Source organism: Peromyscus californicus, unplaced genomic scaffold (assembly GCF_007827085.1).
Source record: "Peromyscus californicus insignis strain IS unplaced genomic scaffold, ASM782708v3 Scaffold_12__1_contigs__length_115047231, whole genome shotgun sequence".
Classification (NCBI taxonomy): Eukaryota; Metazoa; Chordata; class Mammalia; order Rodentia; family Cricetidae; genus Peromyscus; species Peromyscus californicus.
In genome coordinates this window covers 23,462,844-23,485,745 of record NW_026294413.1, presented here as the reverse complement: position 1 = coordinate 23,485,745, position 22,902 = coordinate 23,462,844, and the positions used below count along the sequence as shown (strand labels likewise).

Below are 22,902 nucleotides of genomic sequence, written 5' to 3'. Positions count from 1 at the left end.
AGATGTATCTCAGTTAGTAGAGAGCTTGCCTAGTGAGCAGAAAGCCTGGCTTCTATCTCTAGCACCATCTAAACCAGGTGTAGTGGTAGGAATCCATAATCCCAGCTTCAGGGAGATAGAAAGGATCAATTCAAGGTAATTCTTGACTACACAGTGAATTTGAAGTTGGATAATACCTTGTCTCAAAAAAAATAAAAATAAAACCATACTAATTTTACTTTTTATATTAAATTCAGTATTTAAAAGACTGCTTTATGATGCTGCCACTGGAAATTCCTCCAAAGACTGGAAATCCTCACCCATCTACACAGAATTAACACAGCTAACTTGTTTCCTATCCCATATGGATGTGTTAACTATTTCTACAGCTTAAGCACTTACTGGATACCTTCTCTTCTTTAGGGGTCCTTGCTGTGGGATGTCCTGTATGTTGTGAATATATGTTGCTATGATTGATTGATAAATAAAACACTGATTGGCCAGTAGCCAGGCAGGAAGTATAGGATAGGCGGGACAAACAGAGAAGAGGGGTTGGGAGGCGGAAGCTGGAAGAGACGACAACCTGCCTTCCAGGGAGCAGCATGTAAAGGCAGCAGGTAAAGCCACGGAACATGTGGTGATGTATAGATTAACAGAAATGGGCTGAGTATAAGTGTAAGAGCTAGTGAGTGGTAGGCCTGAGCTAATGGACCAGCAGTTTAAATAATATAAGCGTTTGTGTGTTTATTTTATAAGTGATCTACGGGACTGCTGGGGCTTGGCAGGACCTGGAAAGCAAAACTGTAGCTACAGGTCCTAGAAAGTGGCCTCCCCCCTCCTCTTCATAGAGAGCATGATCAGCCCACCTTTTTACCCCTATGGCTGCTTGCTTTCTGATTTGCCCTTATCTAGCCACCCCTGAGTCCCTACTTGGATGACTACAGCATTACTTTTTACAGTGATTGCTAAAAGTTGGTGTTCAGCAATGTCTGAAAGTCTTCAAACTCCTGTTAAATAATTCTTTACCCTTTTAACCTATTTCAAAATCAACATCGATCATGACAGAGTTGCCTGGCTGAGTGGATAGCTCAGTGGAGGAGCACTTGCCTAGCATGCACAAGGCCTTGGGTTTTATCTCCAGCACTATAAACACACACACACACACACACACACACACACACACACACACACACACACACACACACAGTTGTTCAAAATTCAGTAACTGAGAGCACTCCATAATATGACCGTCATAGTGATTCCCATTTCAGAGGGATAGTTTGGGGGTGAATATTCCACTCATGGTTCTTTATTCAGAATATAAGGCCAACTTACCCAGACAAAGCAGTCAGCCTCTCAGTAGATGCCAACAAACCCTCTTTATCAGTGTTACCAACCAACAAACACTAAGATGGCTTTTGCTTTTGTAAATGACAATCCACTTCAGAGACATACCCAAATCCACCAGTATGGCGTGCTGCTGAGCAGTGAGCTGCTTCAGAAGTTCCTTATAGGAGGTGTCTGGAGGCTGGTGTTTGTTGGGCAATCTGTGCCTCAAGCGGTATTGTAATGCTAGAAACTGCCAAATTTCCCCTCGCCGACTTTTGGGGACCCCTACAATCCAAGAGATGCAAAAGTCAGATCATGAGTGTGGGAATAAAGCCATTAAGCCACAGTAGATGAGCCACGTCAGAGTGAAAACCACAGCTCTCCTTTCTGTACGCCACCCTCAGCTCATGTTCTCCAGTGTACTAACAGGAGCATATTTTAACAAGTTTTCTCCTATAGACCCTTCACCATTATTATATGTAAATAAATATTTCTGATCAAATGATGGTGATGAGTCAAGTTGGTGAGTCTGCACCATTTTATGGCAACAATTAGAGATTTCTACTAAGGCATGCATCTCTTCTTCAGTAAACAAGAACACCAAGCATCAGAAAAGTTGCAGTAAGTATGAAGGAGTAATAATAAGGTCAGCAATCTTTCTGGGGACAGCATCATCGATTTCTCATCAATCTCATTAGCAGGGTATAGGTGGAAACAGAAAACCCATCCATCCACATAGCACTATACTTTCCTTTCTTTATAAGCAAGCTATAAGACAATATTATGTTTCTGCTTCATAAATCAGAAACACTATCACAGCTTTCCACAAATAAAAAGTTATGAAAATGGTCAATACCTTCCTTAAGGGACGTGTGAATGTCTTCCATGTCACATCTGATTTTAGTTCTGCAATTTAGCAACTTCTTATCCCATGTGATTAAGACTTCCTTCTGACATGTACCAACTTCTTCATAGTCTAACTTAACTTTTCTAGACTGGAGTTCATCTCTTCTTGCTTGAAAAAGAAAAGAAAAAGAACGAAAAGCAATGAATCAAAAACCAACTTGTTGTTAACATACAGCATTGTAAATATTCGATGCATTATTAAACTATACCTAATTACTGTCTTCTGGTGGGGAAAAACTTAAAATGTTGAGAAAATGGGGCTGGAGAGATGGCTTAGTGGTTAAAAGGACCCAAGTTCAATTCCCAGCACCCACATGCCAGCTAACAGCCATCTGTAATTCCAGTTCCAGAAGATCAATGCCCTATTACAGCTTACATGGACACTGTGTGCAGGTGATGTCTACACACATTCAGGCAAAACATCCAAGTACATAAAATAAGGAAAATCTTTTTAAATCTTTCGAGGAAAATGTAGGAGGTTTTCTAATGTTGAGTCATTCCTACAAGAAAATACTTTCAATAACTAAGAACATTTTATTATCTTATATTTAGTAATTTGGCTTTGTATAAAATACAAGCTGCGACTGAAGAGATGGTGCTGTATGTTCAAGATATTTGAACAGCAAGCCTGAACTTGACCCCCTGGGACCCGCATAGAAGAAGGAGAGAATCAGCCTTCAAAAGCTGTCCACTGACCTCCATAGTCACACCGTGACATGCACATGCACACACACGCATGTGCATGTACACACACACACACACACACACACACACACACACACACACACACACGGGTGTATATGTATTCAAATAAGTAAATATTAGCTATGCTATAAATTTCAACTCTGGGCAACTATGAAATCCTTAGAAGCAACAGCTTATATTATCTTAAACATTATTAAAGCAGGCTGGAGATGTGGCTTAGTGGACACTGGCATGCATATGGTATACAAAAACACATGCAGGCAAAATGCTCATATACATAAAAATAAAATAAATTTTAAAGCCCCATTAAAGCATTAATATTTTGTACAGGATGTATATATAAGGCAATACCTCATGCATTAACCTTAAACTGAAAACCATTTTACTGTAATTTTCATGCATCCCTATTACCATTTGTAGAGTTATTTAAATTCCTCTTACCACTAGGCTATGTGTTCCTATATTCATCTTTAATAACCTTTTGTTCATTTGAGGTGCTGGGGATTGAACACAAGGCCGTGTGCAGCTAGGCACATGCTCTACCACTGAGATATATACCCAAGCCTCTACTCTTAATAACCTTAAGAAGGAAAATTCATTTTATTAAAGTCAACACTCATTCACATTTTAATGATAGAGAATTCTCTTTTATTTGGTGATCTAAAACACAAGCCCAGACTCATTAAAGGAAATGTCTACAAAGGCATCCACGGTCTTGACCTGTCTGTGTGTTAAATAACAGATTCCGAAAGAAAAGGGACACAGGCATGGGGGTGCACACCCCGTCCTTCCGTACGGTCCCTTCATGGGAATCTGAGGGGTCTCCATTCCCTCAAGCTCCGGGTTCTCCCCTGATCAGCTTACCTTCTGCAACACAAATCTTTGTCAAGCATCCAAAGTCCTCGACAGCACAGAAACAGTAACAGGATGAATGTTACTCTTTACTTAATACAATGGAAACCATCCACAAAGAAATGAAATACCTTAAAATGGACTCTTCTTCAAGTAGGGTGGGAAAGATTCCTATTTAAAAGTCTGGACATATCCAAAAGACAAACCGACTACAAAAATATTCCTCCTGGAGTCCACTAGGTGGCTTTCTAGAGCAGTCCTGCTTTGCTTCTCTGTATTCGCTGGGGGCATGTCTGAGATAATTCTTTCAAAGAAGTAGGTTTGCCAAAGCTAATAACAAACACAACTCTGTATGTACACCACTGCTAACGGTGTGTGCCACAGGGAACTGAGCATCTTTCCTCAGCTATCTCTCCCACTCCGTGCTCTACCAGTGCACATCCCAACTAGTCTGAAGAACCTCCTCTATGCTAGCCACGGGCCCTGAGGACAAAATAAGAAGAACATTGATATCTATCCTCCCTCAATTGTTTAACTATAAGGAAATGTTGAGAAATGATTGCCATCAGACTAGAATGTTATCCTTTTTGCTTAAGCTAGGAAGTAAACATGGAGTTGATAAAGCCTCTTCAGAAGAGTTCTTATCATCATCCCTGTCCTTACCCTGTAAAATTATATAGTGTAGCTGACCTCAGGGCAGACGTGTAATCATTTATATTAAAACACTCCATCATTTCATACTTACATGCACGGTTGGGAAATAATGTAGAATACTTAAAAAAGCCTTGGGGTTATAATAGGCAGCCCTGTGTTCTAGAATTTGTTCCACTCGTGTGCCACCGTGTGGATTCGGGTGAATTCCTTAGAGTCCCCGCACCAGTCACTTACTGGTCTGTAGGATGAAGACTGAGCTAAACAACCTCCAAGGCCATTGTCCATTCAAACAGCCTAAGATTCTAAAACTATCCTTTGATATTTAATATAAGATTTTATTTGAATATACTCTCAACTGAAATATAATCCATGCTTTAAATGTTTAAAAGAATATTAATCATCTTTTTGCCAACTTCCTTTTTATGTTCAGGATACTCAAGATAAAAACCAATTGCTGAAAAATATGAATTCCAGTCCTACCAAAAATCTTTGAAAGCTCCAGAGGGAATACTGTGTGTCATACAACTTCTTGAAGCCACATCCGTAGCAGCTAATTGAGTTTTTAACTTTACAGAAAAAAACTTATTTCCTAAGGATATTTAGTAACATATGCATTTTCCATTCTGGTAAGAAAATGGCAATAAAAATAAACTGTCTTTACAAACTAAATAAATAGTGCTAAAAAAATTTTTAATTAAAAAAACTGAATCGCATGGAGGTACAGTAACAAGGATGTAAGGGAAGAAAACGAACTCAGAATGTGAACGCCTACACTTTTAAAGTGTCTTTTGGAAGACAATGTAACAAAAGCAAGTGAGAGAAAAAAAGCTATTTGTACATCTGCCAGAAACCCGGGAAGTCAAAGGCCCACTTAAGCTAATCATTCATTTCACAGATGGAAAAACAAACCCTTTAGGTGAAGTCATTTGCCCAAAATAATGGTATTTGTATATGTTTTGAATGTGGGTACTGTCTGAGATCTCTTTGTATGTGGATCTATTGGAACTGAGACAAATTACATCATCCTTTCAAAGGGCTCAGAAACACATTCTAAAGCATTTAGTATATACAAACTTAACAGTCAATGGCCTTAACCAGTGTACCAGCTTTTATGAATATTGGATTATAAGTTTAGTGATTTGAAAGTTATTTTATATAGAAAAGTAATAAAACATAGAAACTTTGATTTGGTTATATTTAATTGATGATAGTTAAATTGCATATGACATAAACAAATTTGCTTGAAATAGGCATATTTCTCTCAGAATGAATGAATATACCTGGAAGTTGACAGATTGCTTTCAAAAAGGAAAAGTTTTTGTTTTTTTATGTTTCAAAGTTTTTCTTAAGAAATGCACACCAGCCGGGTGGTGGTGGTGCACACCTTTAATCCCAGCACTCGGGAGGCAGAGGCAGGCGGATCTCTGTGAGCTCGAGTCCAGCCTGGTCTACTGAGCGAGATCCAGGAAAGGCACAATGCTACACAGAGAAACCCTGTCTCGGAAAAACCAAAACCAAAACCAAAAAAAAAAGAAATGCACACCAATATTAAATTTCAATCCTGGTAAATACAGGGATCCTATGTATCTACACTCTTCATTACATAAAAAGGCTACTGATATTTCAACTTTTTTAAATAAAAAGGCAAATATGTTAAACCTTTCTTTCTCAAGCCATAATACACACACACACACAGAGAGAGAGAGAGAGAGAGAGAGAGAGAGAGAGAGAGAGAGAGAGAGAGAGAGAGAGAGAGAGAAATAGTGATAACCAACCAATGTTCCAACAGAGTACTATCTACCCAAAAAATGAGTGTGTGTGGCACCCTTAGCCCTGCTTGAATGGCTAACCTTCCAGTTTCTGGTTTTCTTTCTCCATCCGAAGCAACAGGATTTGCTGATGTATAGCTTTTTTCCACAGACTCTTCAGTTCCTTTGATTTTTTTTTCTCTTCAGCTTTTCCTGTGTCCTCATCACCAGACAAAAATATAACAAGAGGCTCTTCCTCCATGGTGGGAGTCAGAGGGGATAACGGGAGCAGCTCAGTCCTGTCCAGTCCATCTGCAGAGAAGAAGACAGTGAGAGGCATCCCTCAGTGGTCCCCACACGGGGCTGCCCTGCAGAACGCTCGCTACTCAGCACCAGCTTCCACACAGAAAGTGCTCGCTCACACACCACTTTCCCAGTAGCTCTGAGTGACTGGAACTAGTGATTTAAGTAGGTTCAGACTGAATTCCCCTTCCAGGTTTCCCTCTTGCAGTGAAACAAAAACACGCCTCAGGTCACCACTTCTTCTTTCCACCCAGAACGACACATGAGCCAGTGACAGCAAAGCAAACCGGCCTTTCCCCAGAAGCTGATACTTCTGCAATTCATAGGTGTGTGTTCTCAGCCTGTGGAACACAGGGCTGGGTGAGTAGGTGGGAGTGATCTCCTGAGGTCTCTGTCTACCCAGCTGAGTCCCACATGAACACGGCAGCTGAGCAATGCTGGGCCTTTCCACGCTGAGCAACAGATAGATCAAGGCCATTCTCTCCCGGCATAGTCTCCTTAACTGGCTTGTCCAAGCTGTTTCTCTCCTGATACTCCAGCTGAATACGCCAATTATTTTTCTATTAACAGAATTATCCTATCTCTTAAAACATTTCAATAATGGCTGACATCCAAAAATAATAAGGTGTAGCTCTCTGGGAATAGCATGTAAAATCCTGTCAGGAAGACCCCCAAGCTGATTTTCCAACCTCAGGTCTCAATCTTACATCCATGACGCCCTTCTTGCTCAGCCCCTCACAATCCTCTGGCCTGAACACTCTCTCAATAGGACTCTAGAACTTTCCCGGGATATGTTTCCCACAAAAATGAGTGTAAATATTTGATTTTTGTTTTCTGTGAAGCCCTCAGATCATCCTAGGCAGAGTCAATGTTATCTTTAGCAATGCCAGTTGATTTTGTTTATAAATTCACTGATCTCTGCTCTTGGGCCATTGCTACTCCTATGTCTGTATACTCCTTGACAGCTCAGTACACTTAATCTCTCCTTTCTTGCTTTTAGATAAACATAGATCATTAACTCCCCTCCCCTGCCTCTCTTTCCCACTGTGATCAGAAAATAAAGTACATATGAAACTCTCTAACATATTTATATACTTTGGTCAAATATATAACTAATGTGTGTGAGTGTTTCCTACATGCTCCAAATGGATTAATTTTCTCTACAGTGGCAAATTATTTATCAGTGTTACCTGAAGCTTGTTCAATTGCATTATTCAAATGTTATATATGGTTCACTTCCCTATACAGAATTTTCAGAAAGGAATGTATCAAAATCTCCAATATGCACTATTGGTTTATTTACTTTTCTTCACCATTCTCTTGCAGATCGTTTTCTGGCCCTCAGGTAGACATAATAGAGCATGCTCAGTTTACAGTCACATCTTTCGTTTGCTGTTGTTCTGTTTAGGTTTTGCCCTGATTTTAATGGGTCTAATATATCACAGAAAGCGGCCCATGCTCCCTTGTGGTTGCTATGTGACCAATGTGATCTTTCCATTTATGTTGTTCAACTTTCCTGTCACTTTGTGTCTGACTCTTGCACAAAGCTTCTCTTGGCTTGCCTTCCGATCTACGGCAGCTCTGTCATCGCCATCGTTCCCCAGCATTGTAGAGTATCACCCCAGTCAGAAACCTCAGTCACTCACGCATCCATATAAGCTCATCCCAGATGTGTAATCCAATGCGTTACCACGATCACTCAAAAGAAGCTGCTACGGGGCACACAGGGAGCTATGATTCCCCCCATTCTTCTAAATCTCTACACATTGAGCATCCCCATTCTCTTCCCTAGGACACTTAGGAGGAGGAATTCTTGACTGACTTCACACACACACGGACCTTTTTGCTGCATTGCTGATGAGGACTTGTTCACAGGAGATGCAACCCGGAGGAAAATGCGTTGCCTCCAGGAGATTCTGCGGGGGGTGACAGGGGTTCCTCCAGCACTCAGGGACTCGTTGCTGCAGGTGGATGAGGTCCTTTTTCTCCCTTCTCCATCACTGTGGAACACCAACAGGAATGTAACTGGTAAGGAAGACACACACTTCACAGAGAAATGGGAGCGCAAGCCATTCCAAAGCTCTGCCGCAGGCAAGCACAAGGCACAGGCAACAAGGAGAGAGGCAACACCAGTCCTCTGGCCACCCAGCCGCCACATCTTGGGGAAAACTGCCATCCAGGCCACAGCCCTGTCACAGAAAGTCGGCTGTTTCTACTCCTTCCTTAAAAGGCAACCAGCCCTGGTTCTAATCTGAGGAACAGCAGTCCTTATGCAGGTAAGGAACTTGTATGCTTAATGCAATGCTTAAGTAATGAACTTGTGTACTGCCCAGGAAACAAAATGGATCCCATGTAAGCCATCTGTACAATGCTCAGAAAGACCTCTGCTTACATTCTAGGTAGATACAAGATGGTACAGCCTAATGTGACTGTTAAAATTGATAGCTACCAAACATCCAGATCATGGCAGGAAATAACCTGAATACAGGCAGAATGGTCAACCTGAGGGTTATTGTTAAGTTATATATAAATAATTTTAAACAGTTCACCAGCCAGGTATGCCTTTGACACCAGCACTAGGGAGGCAGATGCAGGTGGATCTCTGTGAGTTCCAGGCCAGCTAGAGCTACACAGTGAGACTCTACCTCAAAAAAAAAAAAAAAAAGTTAACTCGGTTTGTATGCAACATGACTTAAAGATGGTTTTGTATGCTGATGTGCACTGAGATTCCCCATCAGGGAAATAGTGGACAGATATTATCCATCTTAGTTAATGACCTAAAATTCCTAACCTTTGGGTGGGAGGAATGTCCCTTCACTGTACCTTGGTGCTCTGTGAAACTCACACTTAGAAATTCTCTTCTGTGAGAAGAACTTTGTTTTTAAAGAAAGGAGAACTTCTGCATTTGCTAGGCTATGTGCAAATGAAGGCCAGTGTGACTCAGTTACTGTTGAAACCAACTGTCTTTGCACTTAGAAGACCATGCAATGATGGAAGCTGCTGGTGATGGTGATAAAAATCTTTTACTTGTTGACATTCTGTAGTCTCTGATCTGTCCTGGGAGAATGATGAAGACAGCAACATTTACAGGTAGTGATGCCCACAAAAGCTAGTCTTCACTCAGAAGCACTACTCAACTAGAAAAGCCACTGGCTCTCCAGGACCCAGAGGAGCTCAATGGTGCTAAGGCAGTTAATGTGAGCAGAGAACTTCCATGCTGCCCATTATGTTTTCTCTCATAGTTACTCTGTATATCTGCACTTACGGTGATCAGGAAATGCAGTTGCTACTGCTGCTGCTCCTGCTACTGCTTCCCTCCTCCTCCTCCTCTTCCCTCCTCCTCCTCCTCTTCCCTCCCCCTCCTCTCCCTCCTCTTCTTCCTCCTCCTCCCCCTCATCCTCTGCTTCTCCTCTCCCTTACCTCCCTTTTCCCCTCTTTCTCTTTGTTCTCCACCTCCTAATTTTTCTTGTTTGGCTTTTCATTTTATTTTGCTTGTCTGTTTATTTGACTGGCCTCAAACTCTTAATGTAGCCAAGGATGACCTTGAACTTCTGATCCTCCTGTTTCTGCCTCCTGAATGTTACAAGTGTGTACCACCATGCCCAGTTCACATCAAACTTCAGGGTTTCATGAAAGCTGGGCAAGTACTCAACCAAATGAACTCCATCTCTAGCCTCAAGAACAGTTATTTCTAATCTGGACTTGTCTTCTTAAAAAAACTACTTCTGGATTCACTAAATTAAGGGTGACAAATGATGTAAGCATTAGCTAACTTGCATATTGCGGGTATCGGGCTGTCTTATTTTTGGAAGTAGCTGATTCATACATCTCATATACTCACATCTCCTTTGACATGTATCCTGGATAAGGTGATAACCTCACTGGTGACCAATGTTCAAAACTCCCTGCAATACTGAAAAGCTTCACGTTTATATCAGCTTGGGGAAGCCATAATTCAAGTATTTCCCCTTCAGCGTTTCTGTTCAAATATTCTCTATGTGTCCTGATGAGTATTCACGGACTGCTCCTTATCTTCATTTCTGCAATGCCACCTTGCTGGGGTTACTTGCTAACCACTAGGCTAACAGGCCTATTACTGGCTTCGGGTGGGTAACAGCCAGTGGCAAGAACTCTACCAATAGCCATTCAACACATGAGCATTTTATAAAGCTATGTAGAAGGTCTTAAGTAAAATGGACAAAGACAATACTGAATGATCTAACAAGTCAGGAATAAATAAAAGATCTACCTCCTTCAAACTCTTCATTGGTCTATCTTACATCTTTCCAGCACAAAGTTCTAGTAGTTGTTTCCAGAAAGAATAGACTGAGCTGTCAACAGCAATCATAGGCATTGACAATGGCAATATTGTTAATCAAAAAATAGCTCTTCTTTTTCCTATTAGGTATTATCCCTCATCTAATTTGTAATTGATGTCTCGGACACTCTATAAAATAAATACTGAGTACCAACGGAGCACCTAAGGCAATGAATGCCTTGCAGGCGAATGTTCAACAAACCATATTTTACTTTTTGAATTTTTTAACATAGTTCTACCAAAACTAGACTAAAACAACCTAAATGATTCTGAACTATGTATACTTTAAGGAAGGAATTAAAACACCTTTTAATACAAATCATCCTGAAACCCTTACCTAGAGGCAGCATAGTGAGTGTTTAGAAAATATTGAAAACAACACTGAATAGAACTGGTGTCAGTTTCACTGTTGTCTGTCAAAGGCAACCCTTGAGGGGGCTATGTTATACAGTACCATGGCATTAGCCCACTGGTACACATCTGAAAACTTTGCAGCATCTGGTTTCAAGCCCTGGGATATAAATAAACTGCCAAATGACATATTTTTCATCCACATCTGGAATTGCCAAACTTCAGTGGTTAAAATGTGAGCTAATAATACAGGAAGGAAACGCGTACCTAGTAGAATATGGACCCCTTAACTCATAGACAAATCCTCACTTTGCAAAAGCAATTTGTTGTTGAGATGAGCTGAAAGCTGCCCTGTTTCATTTAATAAGAGAGGAAATGCATGTAATTGTAAATGCAATTGGAAGGCAGCTTCCAGGAAAAAGCTTAACCAGGCAGTGTGCATGTGCTTCTTACAGCAGCTCACTGTCTGGCCAGCATGTGGTCAGAAGTTTGCATGGTGAAAGTGGTCACTTAAGGAATTGAAACTGTATGAAACATTGTACACTGATATACCTATATCCGGACTTGGGATGCGTGATAAAATGTAGGAAGGAGATGAGGGAGAATTTATTTTTTTCTTAATTTCTCTTGATTTTATTTAGTTTCTCTTGTTCATTAGTTTTCACTTTAATGTTCTGAAACTTAATATTCGGAACAAGTATAACGTCAAAAGTGAAGTTCTGTGGTGTCTACTACAGCAGTGATGATTCTGAGGAAGATTGAGTACACACACCACATACAATGCACTGTTCCGAACAGTTCCAAGCACGGTTGGTTTCATCCTTCTAGTAACTACATGGGGTGGGTGTTGTGATTTTCATTGCTAGTGAGAAACCCTAACTAGAAAATGGCTAAATAGCCTGCTTATTTCTGTGACAATGAGGGATGGAGCCAGAACTCAGAGCCAGGCAGTCCACAGTCCAGACCCTCAAGGCATTATGGTTGACTGTGAAAATGTTTATGACCTTTGTATCAGTTCCTACAAAGCTCTAGGGTCTTCAAAAATGGAGATGTCAGAGATCCAATGATTCTTGCTCTTTTAGCAGGGGGAAAAATCAGTCTTTAGTTAGCATGAAATCTTTTGATAGGTCCTTTCCAAGCAGAGAGGTAACTTATTCCAGCAGAGAAGTAACTTCAAAGTTACAAAGAGACTTATTTATGTAAATGTCCCACTACTTTGCTTTGCAATAAGTGCAATTCAAACTGTGTATGCTTATTTAAATAGAAGGATGAAGTGAAAGTATCTCAACATGGTAGAATATACATACACGTATGCAAGTATTTTTAAAGTAATCAGACACAGTATATCCCTAGTTTCCCTTAGTTTCCATATAAGCCCAGGCCACTTCCTTTTGTGACTGAGAATGTAAACATGTGCCCTGTAAAGTGTTTCAATAGGCTATAGTCAGGAAAAGCATTCCGGGCCAGGGCTTCCTCTATCAGAAATTTATGAAATTAAAAATGAATAACTAGGAAGGAAGTCCAGCTTGGAGAGCGTACAACCATTGAGAGGTTGGTATTTTCTTTACATACTTCCTACTACTAGGAACCAATTAATCAAGAACCACAATTCGTGAGCATTGTAAGAAATTTAGTTGGGGGGGGGATGTTCTGTGTGTATCACCATGTGCGCTGAGGAGCTAGCTCCAGGTGCTCTCAACACAGCACTCATTAAACTATGGATAGAATGTGATAACTAGTGCTTGAAGATGATGTGTTGATATACCCTCGGGCAAGCAGGTATAGTCCTGAACGAACATCAACTACTGTTAATGCTGGGCTTCTGTGAACACAGAAATTTCACTATACACATGCTTTCTTTAAGAAGAATCAATCCTCTGGGTATTGCATGGAATGAAGGTGTGCTGGTAACAGTTATTCTGCTAAGGCAAGAGAGGTCCACTTTGCTCTGAGATAAATTCTCTTGCCAGATTTACAGCATATTCTGCAGAGCAGCAAACTGTCTCCTGGCCCCCCTCCACCTCCTAGCACTCAACAAAAACCAAAATCATAAGGTTCAAGCCCATGAGCACCTGCTGGCAAAATCTTTATCTAAATCCTAGTGCATTACAAGTTGGGAGGAGTAACAAAACCTCCTAAGAAGACTGCATGGGACAACAAACCGATGAAACTTTGGTTCTTTCCTACACAACCCACAGTACTCGCTAATTTATAATTGCATCATCAGCACTCCCCGGGTGTGACAGTTCTGGCTTTCAACTGGGCATATGTGTGTCGCCCTGTGGAAAATCTTTACTAACTACACAGAACAAAGATTCCACCACTCTAGTGGAAATCACTACGCTAGCTGAGTGTGAACCAAATGTGAGAGATTAGTCAGTGGAACAACACACAGGGAAAAAGATCAAGACAAAGGCAGAGTTCCGTACCCTAGACTCTACACGCCAAATGCAGAGAGTTTAAAATAAAATGTAGGCTAGACAATGTTCAAAGCCAAAGGACATGAGGCAAAACACTTCTATTAGACTGACAACTTTTGTCTTTTTTCTTTTTTCAGTGCTAGAGCTTAAACTCAGAGCCTTGTCCGCGCTAGGCTACTGCTCTGCCACTGGACCACGCTCTTGCTGTTAGACTTTCGAAATGGGAGAAATAGTCTCTAAATGATCATACACACAACTACCCAAAAAAGTGCCATCGGTTATAACTCTCAGAAGACTCTCTTTTTAACTTAGCATTTGTGGACAAATGATTCTCCGAAGATGCTTTTGTTTCTTTTCCTGAATAGCTGCTCATAGTGCAATCTTTAATACTTTTATTACAACTACAGAGAAATCAAAGGGTTAAGATTTTGACCGGGAGACGGGCATATGTTCTCATGAGACTGGTGATGCAGGCAAAGCGTAGAAAGTAGAACAGGCACAGAACAGCTGCTCAGAGTGACATTGGGCTCCATCATTCTGGATGCTTTCCAGAGAAAGTGAGTGATCCTCCAGGAATGGGTATCACCACGGTCATTCTCATCCATAACCAGGAACTTGGTGTTTTCCTGACTGTGGCCAAATGCGACATCTGCAAAGTATTAGCAATGCCTCACAGAAACCAATACAGCAACAGTTACGTTGAGTGAACTATGTTCACCCCCAGTTCCCACTGCATTGGTGTGCTTCCTGAAAGGATGCTCATTTCTCTATCTTCCTAGGACCCAAACAAACAAACAAACAAACAAAACTCCTCATCTGCATATTAATATCTCTCAACTAGCTAAAATATTGTTGGAACTTTAATTTTAATTGGTATTTTCTTGGAGACCTCAGTTTTAAAGGAATTTCAATACAGAATAGAGTAGAAACAGGACTTGAGCTCTCAATAGTGTTTTACGTGGCTCTCCATGATCTCTGATTACACCGCAGGGCACATTTCTGTTTACACAGCCCTCAGGGAACGCAGAATGACAGCATGCATTCAGATGACAACCAGAACTGTGTCTTTAATTGAAAGGCTATCCACTGGGAAAGTCTGAAAATGTATGAACGGAAAATGTTTCCAGTGTTAATCACCTTGATTCTGAAGCAGTGTCCTGTCTAGTAACAGGAAAACAAGAACATCATTAGCACAAAAAGAGATCACTGCGCCAAATCAGGACTTAAAATAAAATGCATTTCCATAAGTCATCAATACACCACAGGCAAATTAGTAAATAACTATATTGAAAGTGAATACAAGTAAAGTATAAAATCAAAACTATACTACAAATACTTATCAGAAATACCTTATTGTTTCTCATTAAAATTTTTATAAGAGAATAGAAGTAATGAATATCACTTTTTAAAATAACCATTTACTTTAACTAATTACTTCATTATAAATAATTTCTAAACATAAGCTTAAAACTTGAGAAGCAACTCCTCACCAACAAAGAAGTCTGTTGCTGGAAAGAAAATATTGTATTTGGTGAATATACATTATAAAAACATGAATCATCAGGCACAATTATGACTTAGCTACCAAGAAAAATTATGTTAAGCTTTCAAAAACTAATTTTAATTAAGATATTAACTATTCCCCACCTGATGATGAATATTTAGAGATTCATTTTTGCAACTAGTAAGATATTAGGTTTGCAAGTGACAAGAAAATTTTAGCTGGTAATATCATATACTTCCTTCCCTAATCATTATGAATAGTTGAAGATATCATAATAATTGTAGGTACATGATGTTCTCTCTATAAAAAGTGATAATGAGAGATGTAGAGTTCAGAAGCCACTGAATTAAAACCATGCTCTCAAATGCCATCATTCTTGGGACATACACCCTGATGTACTAAGAGCAAAGGATGTAATATTGGTAATCTACTTATATATAACCTAGTTTGAAGAATATACGTATTTATTTGTGTATTGAGAGAGCTTTGTAAATGTACATGTATACAGCAAATGCAACAAATGTTTAAAATTGATTAATCAAGATAAAGATTAAAGGGAATCCTCTAATATTTTGTAATTATCTATAAATTTTATATTATTTCCAAATAGAAAAATATATATTCTCTTCAAGATTGTATTATATTTATGTCTAAGTGAATTGTTAGAAACCTAAGAATATAATTTTGTCCAATACATTTACAGGACAGATACCCATTAATAATCCATATGTATTACAACTGATAATATATACAATAATTGTCACAACAGCACTCTAAAAAACCAAAATCCTGTAACTACCTGTCCATTCATAATAGCATAGATGGGCTGGGATATATTAGGAATATACTACATAGCAATAAAACTAAAAATACTGAAGCACACCTAAAGCCAGGAATGTCTCTCACAAAGCAATGTTAAAAGAAGGCAGATACAGAAATAAAGGATGTTCTATCATTCCATTTATAGAGCATCGAAAAGCAGCAAAACTCAGCTCTGCTCTGTGAGGTCAGAAGGTAGTAATGACCCAAGAGATAAGGGCTGCCAGCAGGCTTCTGGTTCCCTTCCACTTATGGCCTGGGGAGTGGTGACATGATGGTGTTCTCTCCCTGGTGAGCCACTTAGGCTGTTAGGGTTGGTGTGCTTTTCAATGAAAACGGTTTGGGGTTTTGTCTTACCCAAACTGTACTTCAGACCTACTGACTCTAGGCTATAAAATTAAAAGAGTTGGGAGGGGGGATGGAACTATTCTCTGATTTTTAGAATTTCTCACAATTGAAAATAACATCTAAAAGTACTTATAATCTTCAATGTTCAAGAGATGAGGACTTTTCTACATGTTCAAAAGCAACACTGCAAATGACATAAGCTACTAAATAGTGAAGTTTTCCAACCCTAAACTCCTGTATATTTGCCTTCTGACGTCAGTCTCCTTCCACGAGCATGAGGTATGGGGGCTATGGGAAGCAACCACAAAAAGTAAAACACACAAATAGGCATGAATTCCTAAAGACAATGACCAAACTCACATTAAACAATGGAAGCAACCTCTGTGTATGTATGGCAACCTCTAAAAAGGTCTATGGCCCACATCCAGTCACTGCTAACCCTTCAGCTTCTTAATGGCTATTTCTAACTGTCATTGGGGTGGGAGGATGCCTGTTTCCTACTTAAGAAAGGAAGCTAGGGTTTCCCTTTATGCTGATTTCAACTAATGCAGCAGTTAAAGCCTGTGAACAGACTCGCTGAGTGGTCCATTCCTGTAAGAGGACAGTGTTGGAGATACTATGGTGGTGGAGACGCTTGACTACCTAAACTCACTGCATAGTTCATCAACATTATGCTCTTTTGTGGCAAGCTTTCTTAGAAACTCTCCTCACAGTGTTCCCCTGCAAACTATTTCATGGGCTTTATGTCATCAGAAATGAAATTATGTTTGAGCACATTGCACTAATTCAAAAGGAAAGTTCACATTCCTAATCATGCTAATCCAATATGAAGAGTGGGCACATATGGACAAAAGATACTCAGAAATAACTCTAGGATGTATCTAATTTGACTAGATAATGAGATCTATCTACTTAAATGCTAACATTTAGATGACCTTACATCTACAAGACAATAAAAACACGAGCGTATTTGAGAAGGTATCAGTGGCACACTTGCTCGCTGCAAGGATTGCCAATCATCAAACAAGTAGAAACAGCCAGCATGGTCCATCAACAGGGAAGTAGATAAACTATGCTCTATATTAAGCAGAATACTAGACAGTAGTAAAAATGAATGAGTCAAGCTTGAAACAAAAACAGGAAGAAAATTCAGATTGTTAAGCCAACAGCAATTCCTTTAAAAGAGTCTTACCATGCCCCAGAGACTAACAGCATACCACTTAGTATTTTCATGGCCAATATGATCTCAACTTACACAGACAGTTCTGTAAAGTTCACTGTATCTAATTTTGTGAAATGTGGGTGCTGTGAGAGTTATGTAAATTTTCTATACCAAGGGCAAAAAACAAAAGAAAAGCTGCAAGGTTCAGATTTCTCTCATGTTCTGAGATTACCTACTGACATTATCCTGAGCCCATTACACAGAGGCATATAGTGAGACTCAAAAGCATAAACCTGTCATTGAGAAAAATCAAAGAAATGCCTTGGAGATACTCAATGTACTTACAGATATTGCACCTAACTTGTTAGCAAGCTGTTGTAGTCAGTGGCTTTGGGGTGCCAAGAAATACACCCAGAGACTAAAATCATAGATGCAAGACAAAGGAAGGTCTTGTTATTACATGATGATACCAGTTTCTATTTCCAACAACACAAAGCTTAGATTCTGGGACGGCAGCAGTGAAGGCATTTATTAGATAAAAACTTAATTCAAAAGATATAATCACATCATCAAAAAGCTTTGTAACTACAAGTTGTAATCACTTTTATTAATAAAATTAATTGGAGTCAAAGTCAGTACACTAGAAGCAGATTAGAACAAGCACACAGATGCACACGAGTCACTCTAAAATTAACCCGCCACTTTTTAGTAACATTATCAATGTTATCACTGGAGAAAATGGCGCTTTGCAAAGAGCACACTGATCTCACCTGATTTCATTTTCATACTGTGGGGACAGTCTACCTGAATTCTGGTAAAAGCTTTTCAGGAAAGAGGGGGCAGTGAAGGAAGGGGCAGAGAAGGAAGTGTGAAGGCTTGGAAGGCTGGAAGAAGAATTACTCTCCTTGTACATGCGTCGGGCTGACGGGAGAATGCTGAGTACAGAAAATACAGCAAATTTGTCTTAAAATTTGTATTTTAGCAAAAAAAAATCTTCATTTACCAAGAAAAAGCATAGAAATAGGTTCTGGCTATTAATTTACTCTTTGCTTGAAAGGCTGCAAGCTGGAGCTTACACAGAATCCAAAGAGAGGAGCATGCAGTCCTCTACTTAGGGCTACACTGGCAGTCCACCCTTTCACAAATCGTATTTCTTAACACTCTGGGAACAAAAAGTATGTTTACATGCAAAAGAGACTTCCGGTCAGGATAGGAAAACACAAACAGTCACAGGAAAACAATTTCCAGAGGGTAAACTGATCATGAATAGTACAAGGATTAACTATTCTAAAGATAACAGATCCCTTCTAAATATTATGAACAAAATGTTTGGTTGATGTCAATCATCATCCACAGTATCTCTGGCTTACCAAACATTAGATTGGTGTTATTTCCTGTGTGGACGGCAGCACTGTTCATCCAAAGCCCTGAATCTCGCACATGGCTTTTTTTTTTTTCTAAATAAACAGGGGGATTTTAGTGTGGAATGCTTTTACAGAACATAAGTGGCACCTTTTTTATACTGATGATGATAGAAATTATTTGAGTGCATATGATGCAACATATGGGAAACTTGGGGAAGAATTGAGAGAGAGGTCATTTACAGTTCGAAATGACTGGTATCTTTCACTCTTGATGACACTTTGTTCTTGAGGGGAAAGAGATTTATTTATTGTCTTGGGTAAAAATAAGTGAAGTAATTATTTGTAAAATCTTTGTTTTCTTATGAATACTTAATCTCCACACACATACACAAGATCTGAAAACAATTAATTGCTTTGATTTTATTTTTGTAATTTTTATTTTGTAATTTTTGTGTGTTTTATAATCTACTGGGTTTTTAGAATTCAAGTCAATCAGAAAACTACAATGAAAATTGTATAGTGAGAAGGAAAACATGATGAAAACATGAAAGGAAACCTGATAACATTTCATATTAAAATTGGTCTTTTTATAAGATGTTTTACTTTCAGTTGGTTTTATTTATGCCTGTGACCAACACAGACAGTCAACCCTGATGTCTACATGAAACACACAGGGAGGAAAGAGAAACAAAATTAGCGGCCAGACACGTGAATCTGAGCTAAATAAGAAGCTCCATACTTCATACCTGACAAGTAATTTTCTTCAATTATTTTTAATACTATTTAAGGTCATTCTAATGGACAATGCCTGCAATTACATAGTCTCCTTTCTAGATACAGGTTTAGACAAAATGTGTAACAGTTATCAAACTTAGCTTTAATTTGCTATGTAGTAGCATGAAGGGAACTTAGGTGAGTCCTCAGCCTGGCATATTGCAGGCTGACGAGAGGCTCTGGGTCTGACCATTTATGCTGACGACTTCCCCAGAGCCAGCATTAAAAAGACAGGATATAATATGTGCCAGCACACATGATTGCATGCCATGTTTTCTCTACTTTTTTCTGAAGGAAACGGTGGAAAGCTTCCATTTATAATGCAAACTTAGAACTTTTTCAGGGCGTATCTTAACCTCACCCATCTTCCCTTAACTCACTGAAGAAAACAAAACGCATCTCTTACTTCTCTGCTCCTTCTGAACCCTAAAATCTGGCTAAGGCATGAGACACAACCCACACTGACTCCAAAGTGACCCAAACAGAATGACATGGTGTCCCATGGTGGGGGACAGGCCAGGACCTACCTGCATTGCTCGCTGGAACTCTGCCTCAGTAGAGGGGACCTTAGGCCATGAGCCCTCCCATCTTGCAAGTTCAGCTTCCTCCTTGAACTTGAAGGTGGGTGGCTGAATGTGTGAGCCCGTCTTCGAAATTGTGGAGAGTCCGAATCCTCCTCGGGGAAGACGTGCCAGGCAGAGGATAGTGGAGAGGCTGGTGGTGTCCCGGGAGGAGAGTCCCCTGGTGAGAAGTCCTACAACACAAACCAGGGAAGTGTCTGCCCCTACCAGGCTCACAACAGACACACAGATACCCAGGGTTCAGTAGTGACAGTGGAGTCCTCTTCCTGACTCATGACAAAACTGTTTTGTTTTTCTTTTTACTCAACCCTGGTGAAGACTAATCAGCTTCACCACATCCCACTGCCGCTGATAAGCAGGTGTCACAGAACATCCGAAAAGATGGGCAGGAAAGCGAAAGGCTGATAAAAGGTACTCTCCCCTGAGGGCTGTGGTAAAATGCTAGGGCTACTGTACTCTTCCCATTGTTGGCAGAGAGATGAAAAGGGGCCATAACCGAAAAGGGGCAGAGCCTTTGTTCAGGGATCTCCTAACCTCTGCGACCTAAGGCTCTGCATGTTTCCAGTAAAGTCAAAACAATATCACAATGCCTCAGTGCCTGGGGCTTGGAGCAAAGCTTTTAGAAAAATAAATTAAAGTCTGTGAATTATCTTCCTCCACTCTGGATGTTTCTGTCCAGTGGCATGATCCCGGTGGTGAGTTTCTTTTAAAAGACATGAAAAACAGGAAATGAACAAAACGGAGCCCTCTGGAATGCCTCTCCCGCCCAGTGAAGAGCCAACATAAATCTTTCAATCCAGTCAGGTATGCTACGTAAATGAGTACCATGGTAAATAAACCATCCGGCTTGCTGAGCCGGGCTCTGGGTAAGTCAGACACATAGCTGTTAGGTCTCTGGTGCCAACAAAAGTTTAATAAAAAATATTTCAGTGTTCCTACTAGGACAACAAAGGTTGATCGAGCCCCAAGTTGCCTATTGCAGAAAACAGGAAACAGGAAACCCTCACTAGGGCTGTCTTTGAGACAGAGAGAATGATGTTGCCGCTGAAATGAAGGAAAAGAGGAAAAGAAGTAACATGGAGAAAGAATAACAAGCTGTGTGTGTATGGGGGTGGGGGGGAAGCCCGGGGGTGTGTGTGTATGTACGTGTGTGTCTGTGTGTGTTGGGTGTGTGTTTGTGGGGGAAGTGCTAATTAGGTCGTTCAGTTTGTTTTACTTTTAGATCAACAGTTGCTCAAATACTATACTCAAACTATCTGCAGGGCCAAACGTAAGAGCAGAGTTAGCCAACGAAGGGAGCACCCTGTCCCAACAGAAGGGAACTTAGCTGGGTGAAAAATAAACTGGTAATACCCAGAATCTCACTTAAAACAACAGAGCATCAAATGTTTATTTCTTAAAGGCCATAAAAAAAAATCTCACCACAAAGTAATTAGGCATGCATGTTTTGCCACAGCTTTGGCTAAGCAGCAGTGTTTGGTGAACTGGAGAGCTATGACTACATACCTTCTCCGAAGCAAGACTGTTGGACCGTTCAAAGCTGTCCATGCTTCCAAGCCGACCTCTCATCCTGTTAGCTCCCTGTGTGCAGAGAGTACATAGAACCATTACTACTACAACTTGCAGTTGTGCAGGAAAAATACAGAAGGAATTTGAAGTTTTCACTCCACCTAAGCATTAAATTAATCCCCTTGGTTCACTCAAACTTATCAGCTGTCTTAACGGCCATCAAAGCATGCAGTATACAACTCCTCCAAACTCCCAATGTCTCTAACTCAGCTGTTAGATGATCACATGGCACACTGAGGTTTTTGAAGTTATTCTGGCTATAGCCTTAAAGGTTACTCAGCCTCAAGATCAGTGAGAAAGCCAGTAACTCTGACCCCACACCAACAAATGCAAATGTGAACAGAGCATTAAGTCACCAAGCAAGCTATGCATACCTTCCTTACAACATATCATAGACGTCACAATTCACATAACAGAATGTAACAAATACGTTAAAATAGAATAATGTAATCCTGGGACTTGGGAGGCTGAGGTAGGAGGATTACAAATTCCAAGTTTGAGACCAGCATGAGCTTCATAGTGAGTTCAAGACCAGTCTGGGCAAGCTCTGTATCCAAGTCAGAAATGAGTACTGGCTAAGCCTGTGCAGAAACCAGAGTTCTGCCCTTCATAGTAATGTAGCAGGAATCTTACAGAGTCTTTATTAATAAAATAAAACCTGAGTCAGGTATTGGGGTGAACTGGAAGATCAGAGAACCAGAACAAGCCTCAGCTACCTCACCTCGCCAGATGCTCAGCTGGTCTTGTTTCCTCAGACTGGAGGCCTCTGAGTCCTCATCCAGAATGGGTCTCAGCTGAACTGCTGCTCAAAACCTGAATGCTTAACCAGGACAAATGCTTCTTGTTCCTGGTCCTCACGCCTTATATATCTTTCTGCCTTCTACCACCACTCCCTGGGATTAAAGGCTCACTTCCTGGGATTAAAGGCGTGAGTCACCATGCTTGGCTGTATCTCTGAACACATGGATTTCTGCCTAGCTCTGCCTCCCAAGTGCTGGGATTAAAGGCGTGTGCTACCACTGCCTATCCTCTATGCTTAATATTGTGGCTGTTCTGTCTTTGACCCCAGATAAGTTTATTAGGGTGCACAATATTTTGGGGAACACAATACCACCACATAGTAAGACAAAAAAGCCTCTTAAAATTTATTAATTTTGCTTTATTCATTATTCAGCAATACTTGCCAATGCCAATGAATCATTTCACTTTTCAAGAT

The 22,902-nt window shown here is 40.2% G+C and overlaps 1 protein-coding gene across 7 annotated transcripts in view; it reads right to left on the bottom strand.

The window, feature by feature from the left end:
- Window positions 1–22,902, bottom strand: part of Tbc1d4 (TBC1 domain family member 4) — a 159,659-nt gene that overhangs the window by 12,936 nt on the left and 123,821 nt on the right. For 2 of the 7 annotated variants that reach the window (XM_052732574.1, XM_052732580.1), the window contains exons 9-16: window positions 21,624–21,698; window positions 20,064–20,290; window positions 18,169–18,333; window positions 14,703–14,726; window positions 8,316–8,476; window positions 6,276–6,485; window positions 2,165–2,326; window positions 1,435–1,593 (exon numbers count right to left, since the gene is read on the bottom strand). In XM_052732574.1, the coding sequence (XP_052588534.1) occupies window positions 1,435–1,593; window positions 2,165–2,326; window positions 6,276–6,485; window positions 8,316–8,476; window positions 14,703–14,726; window positions 18,169–18,333; window positions 20,064–20,290; window positions 21,624–21,698 (1,183 nt within the window). The remainder of the gene's footprint in view (window positions 1–1,434; window positions 1,594–2,164; window positions 2,327–6,275; window positions 6,486–8,315; window positions 8,477–14,702; window positions 14,727–18,168; window positions 18,334–20,063; window positions 20,291–21,623; window positions 21,699–22,902) is intronic. The other 5 variants (XM_052732575.1, XM_052732576.1, XM_052732577.1 and 2 more) reach the window with 5 other exon arrangements.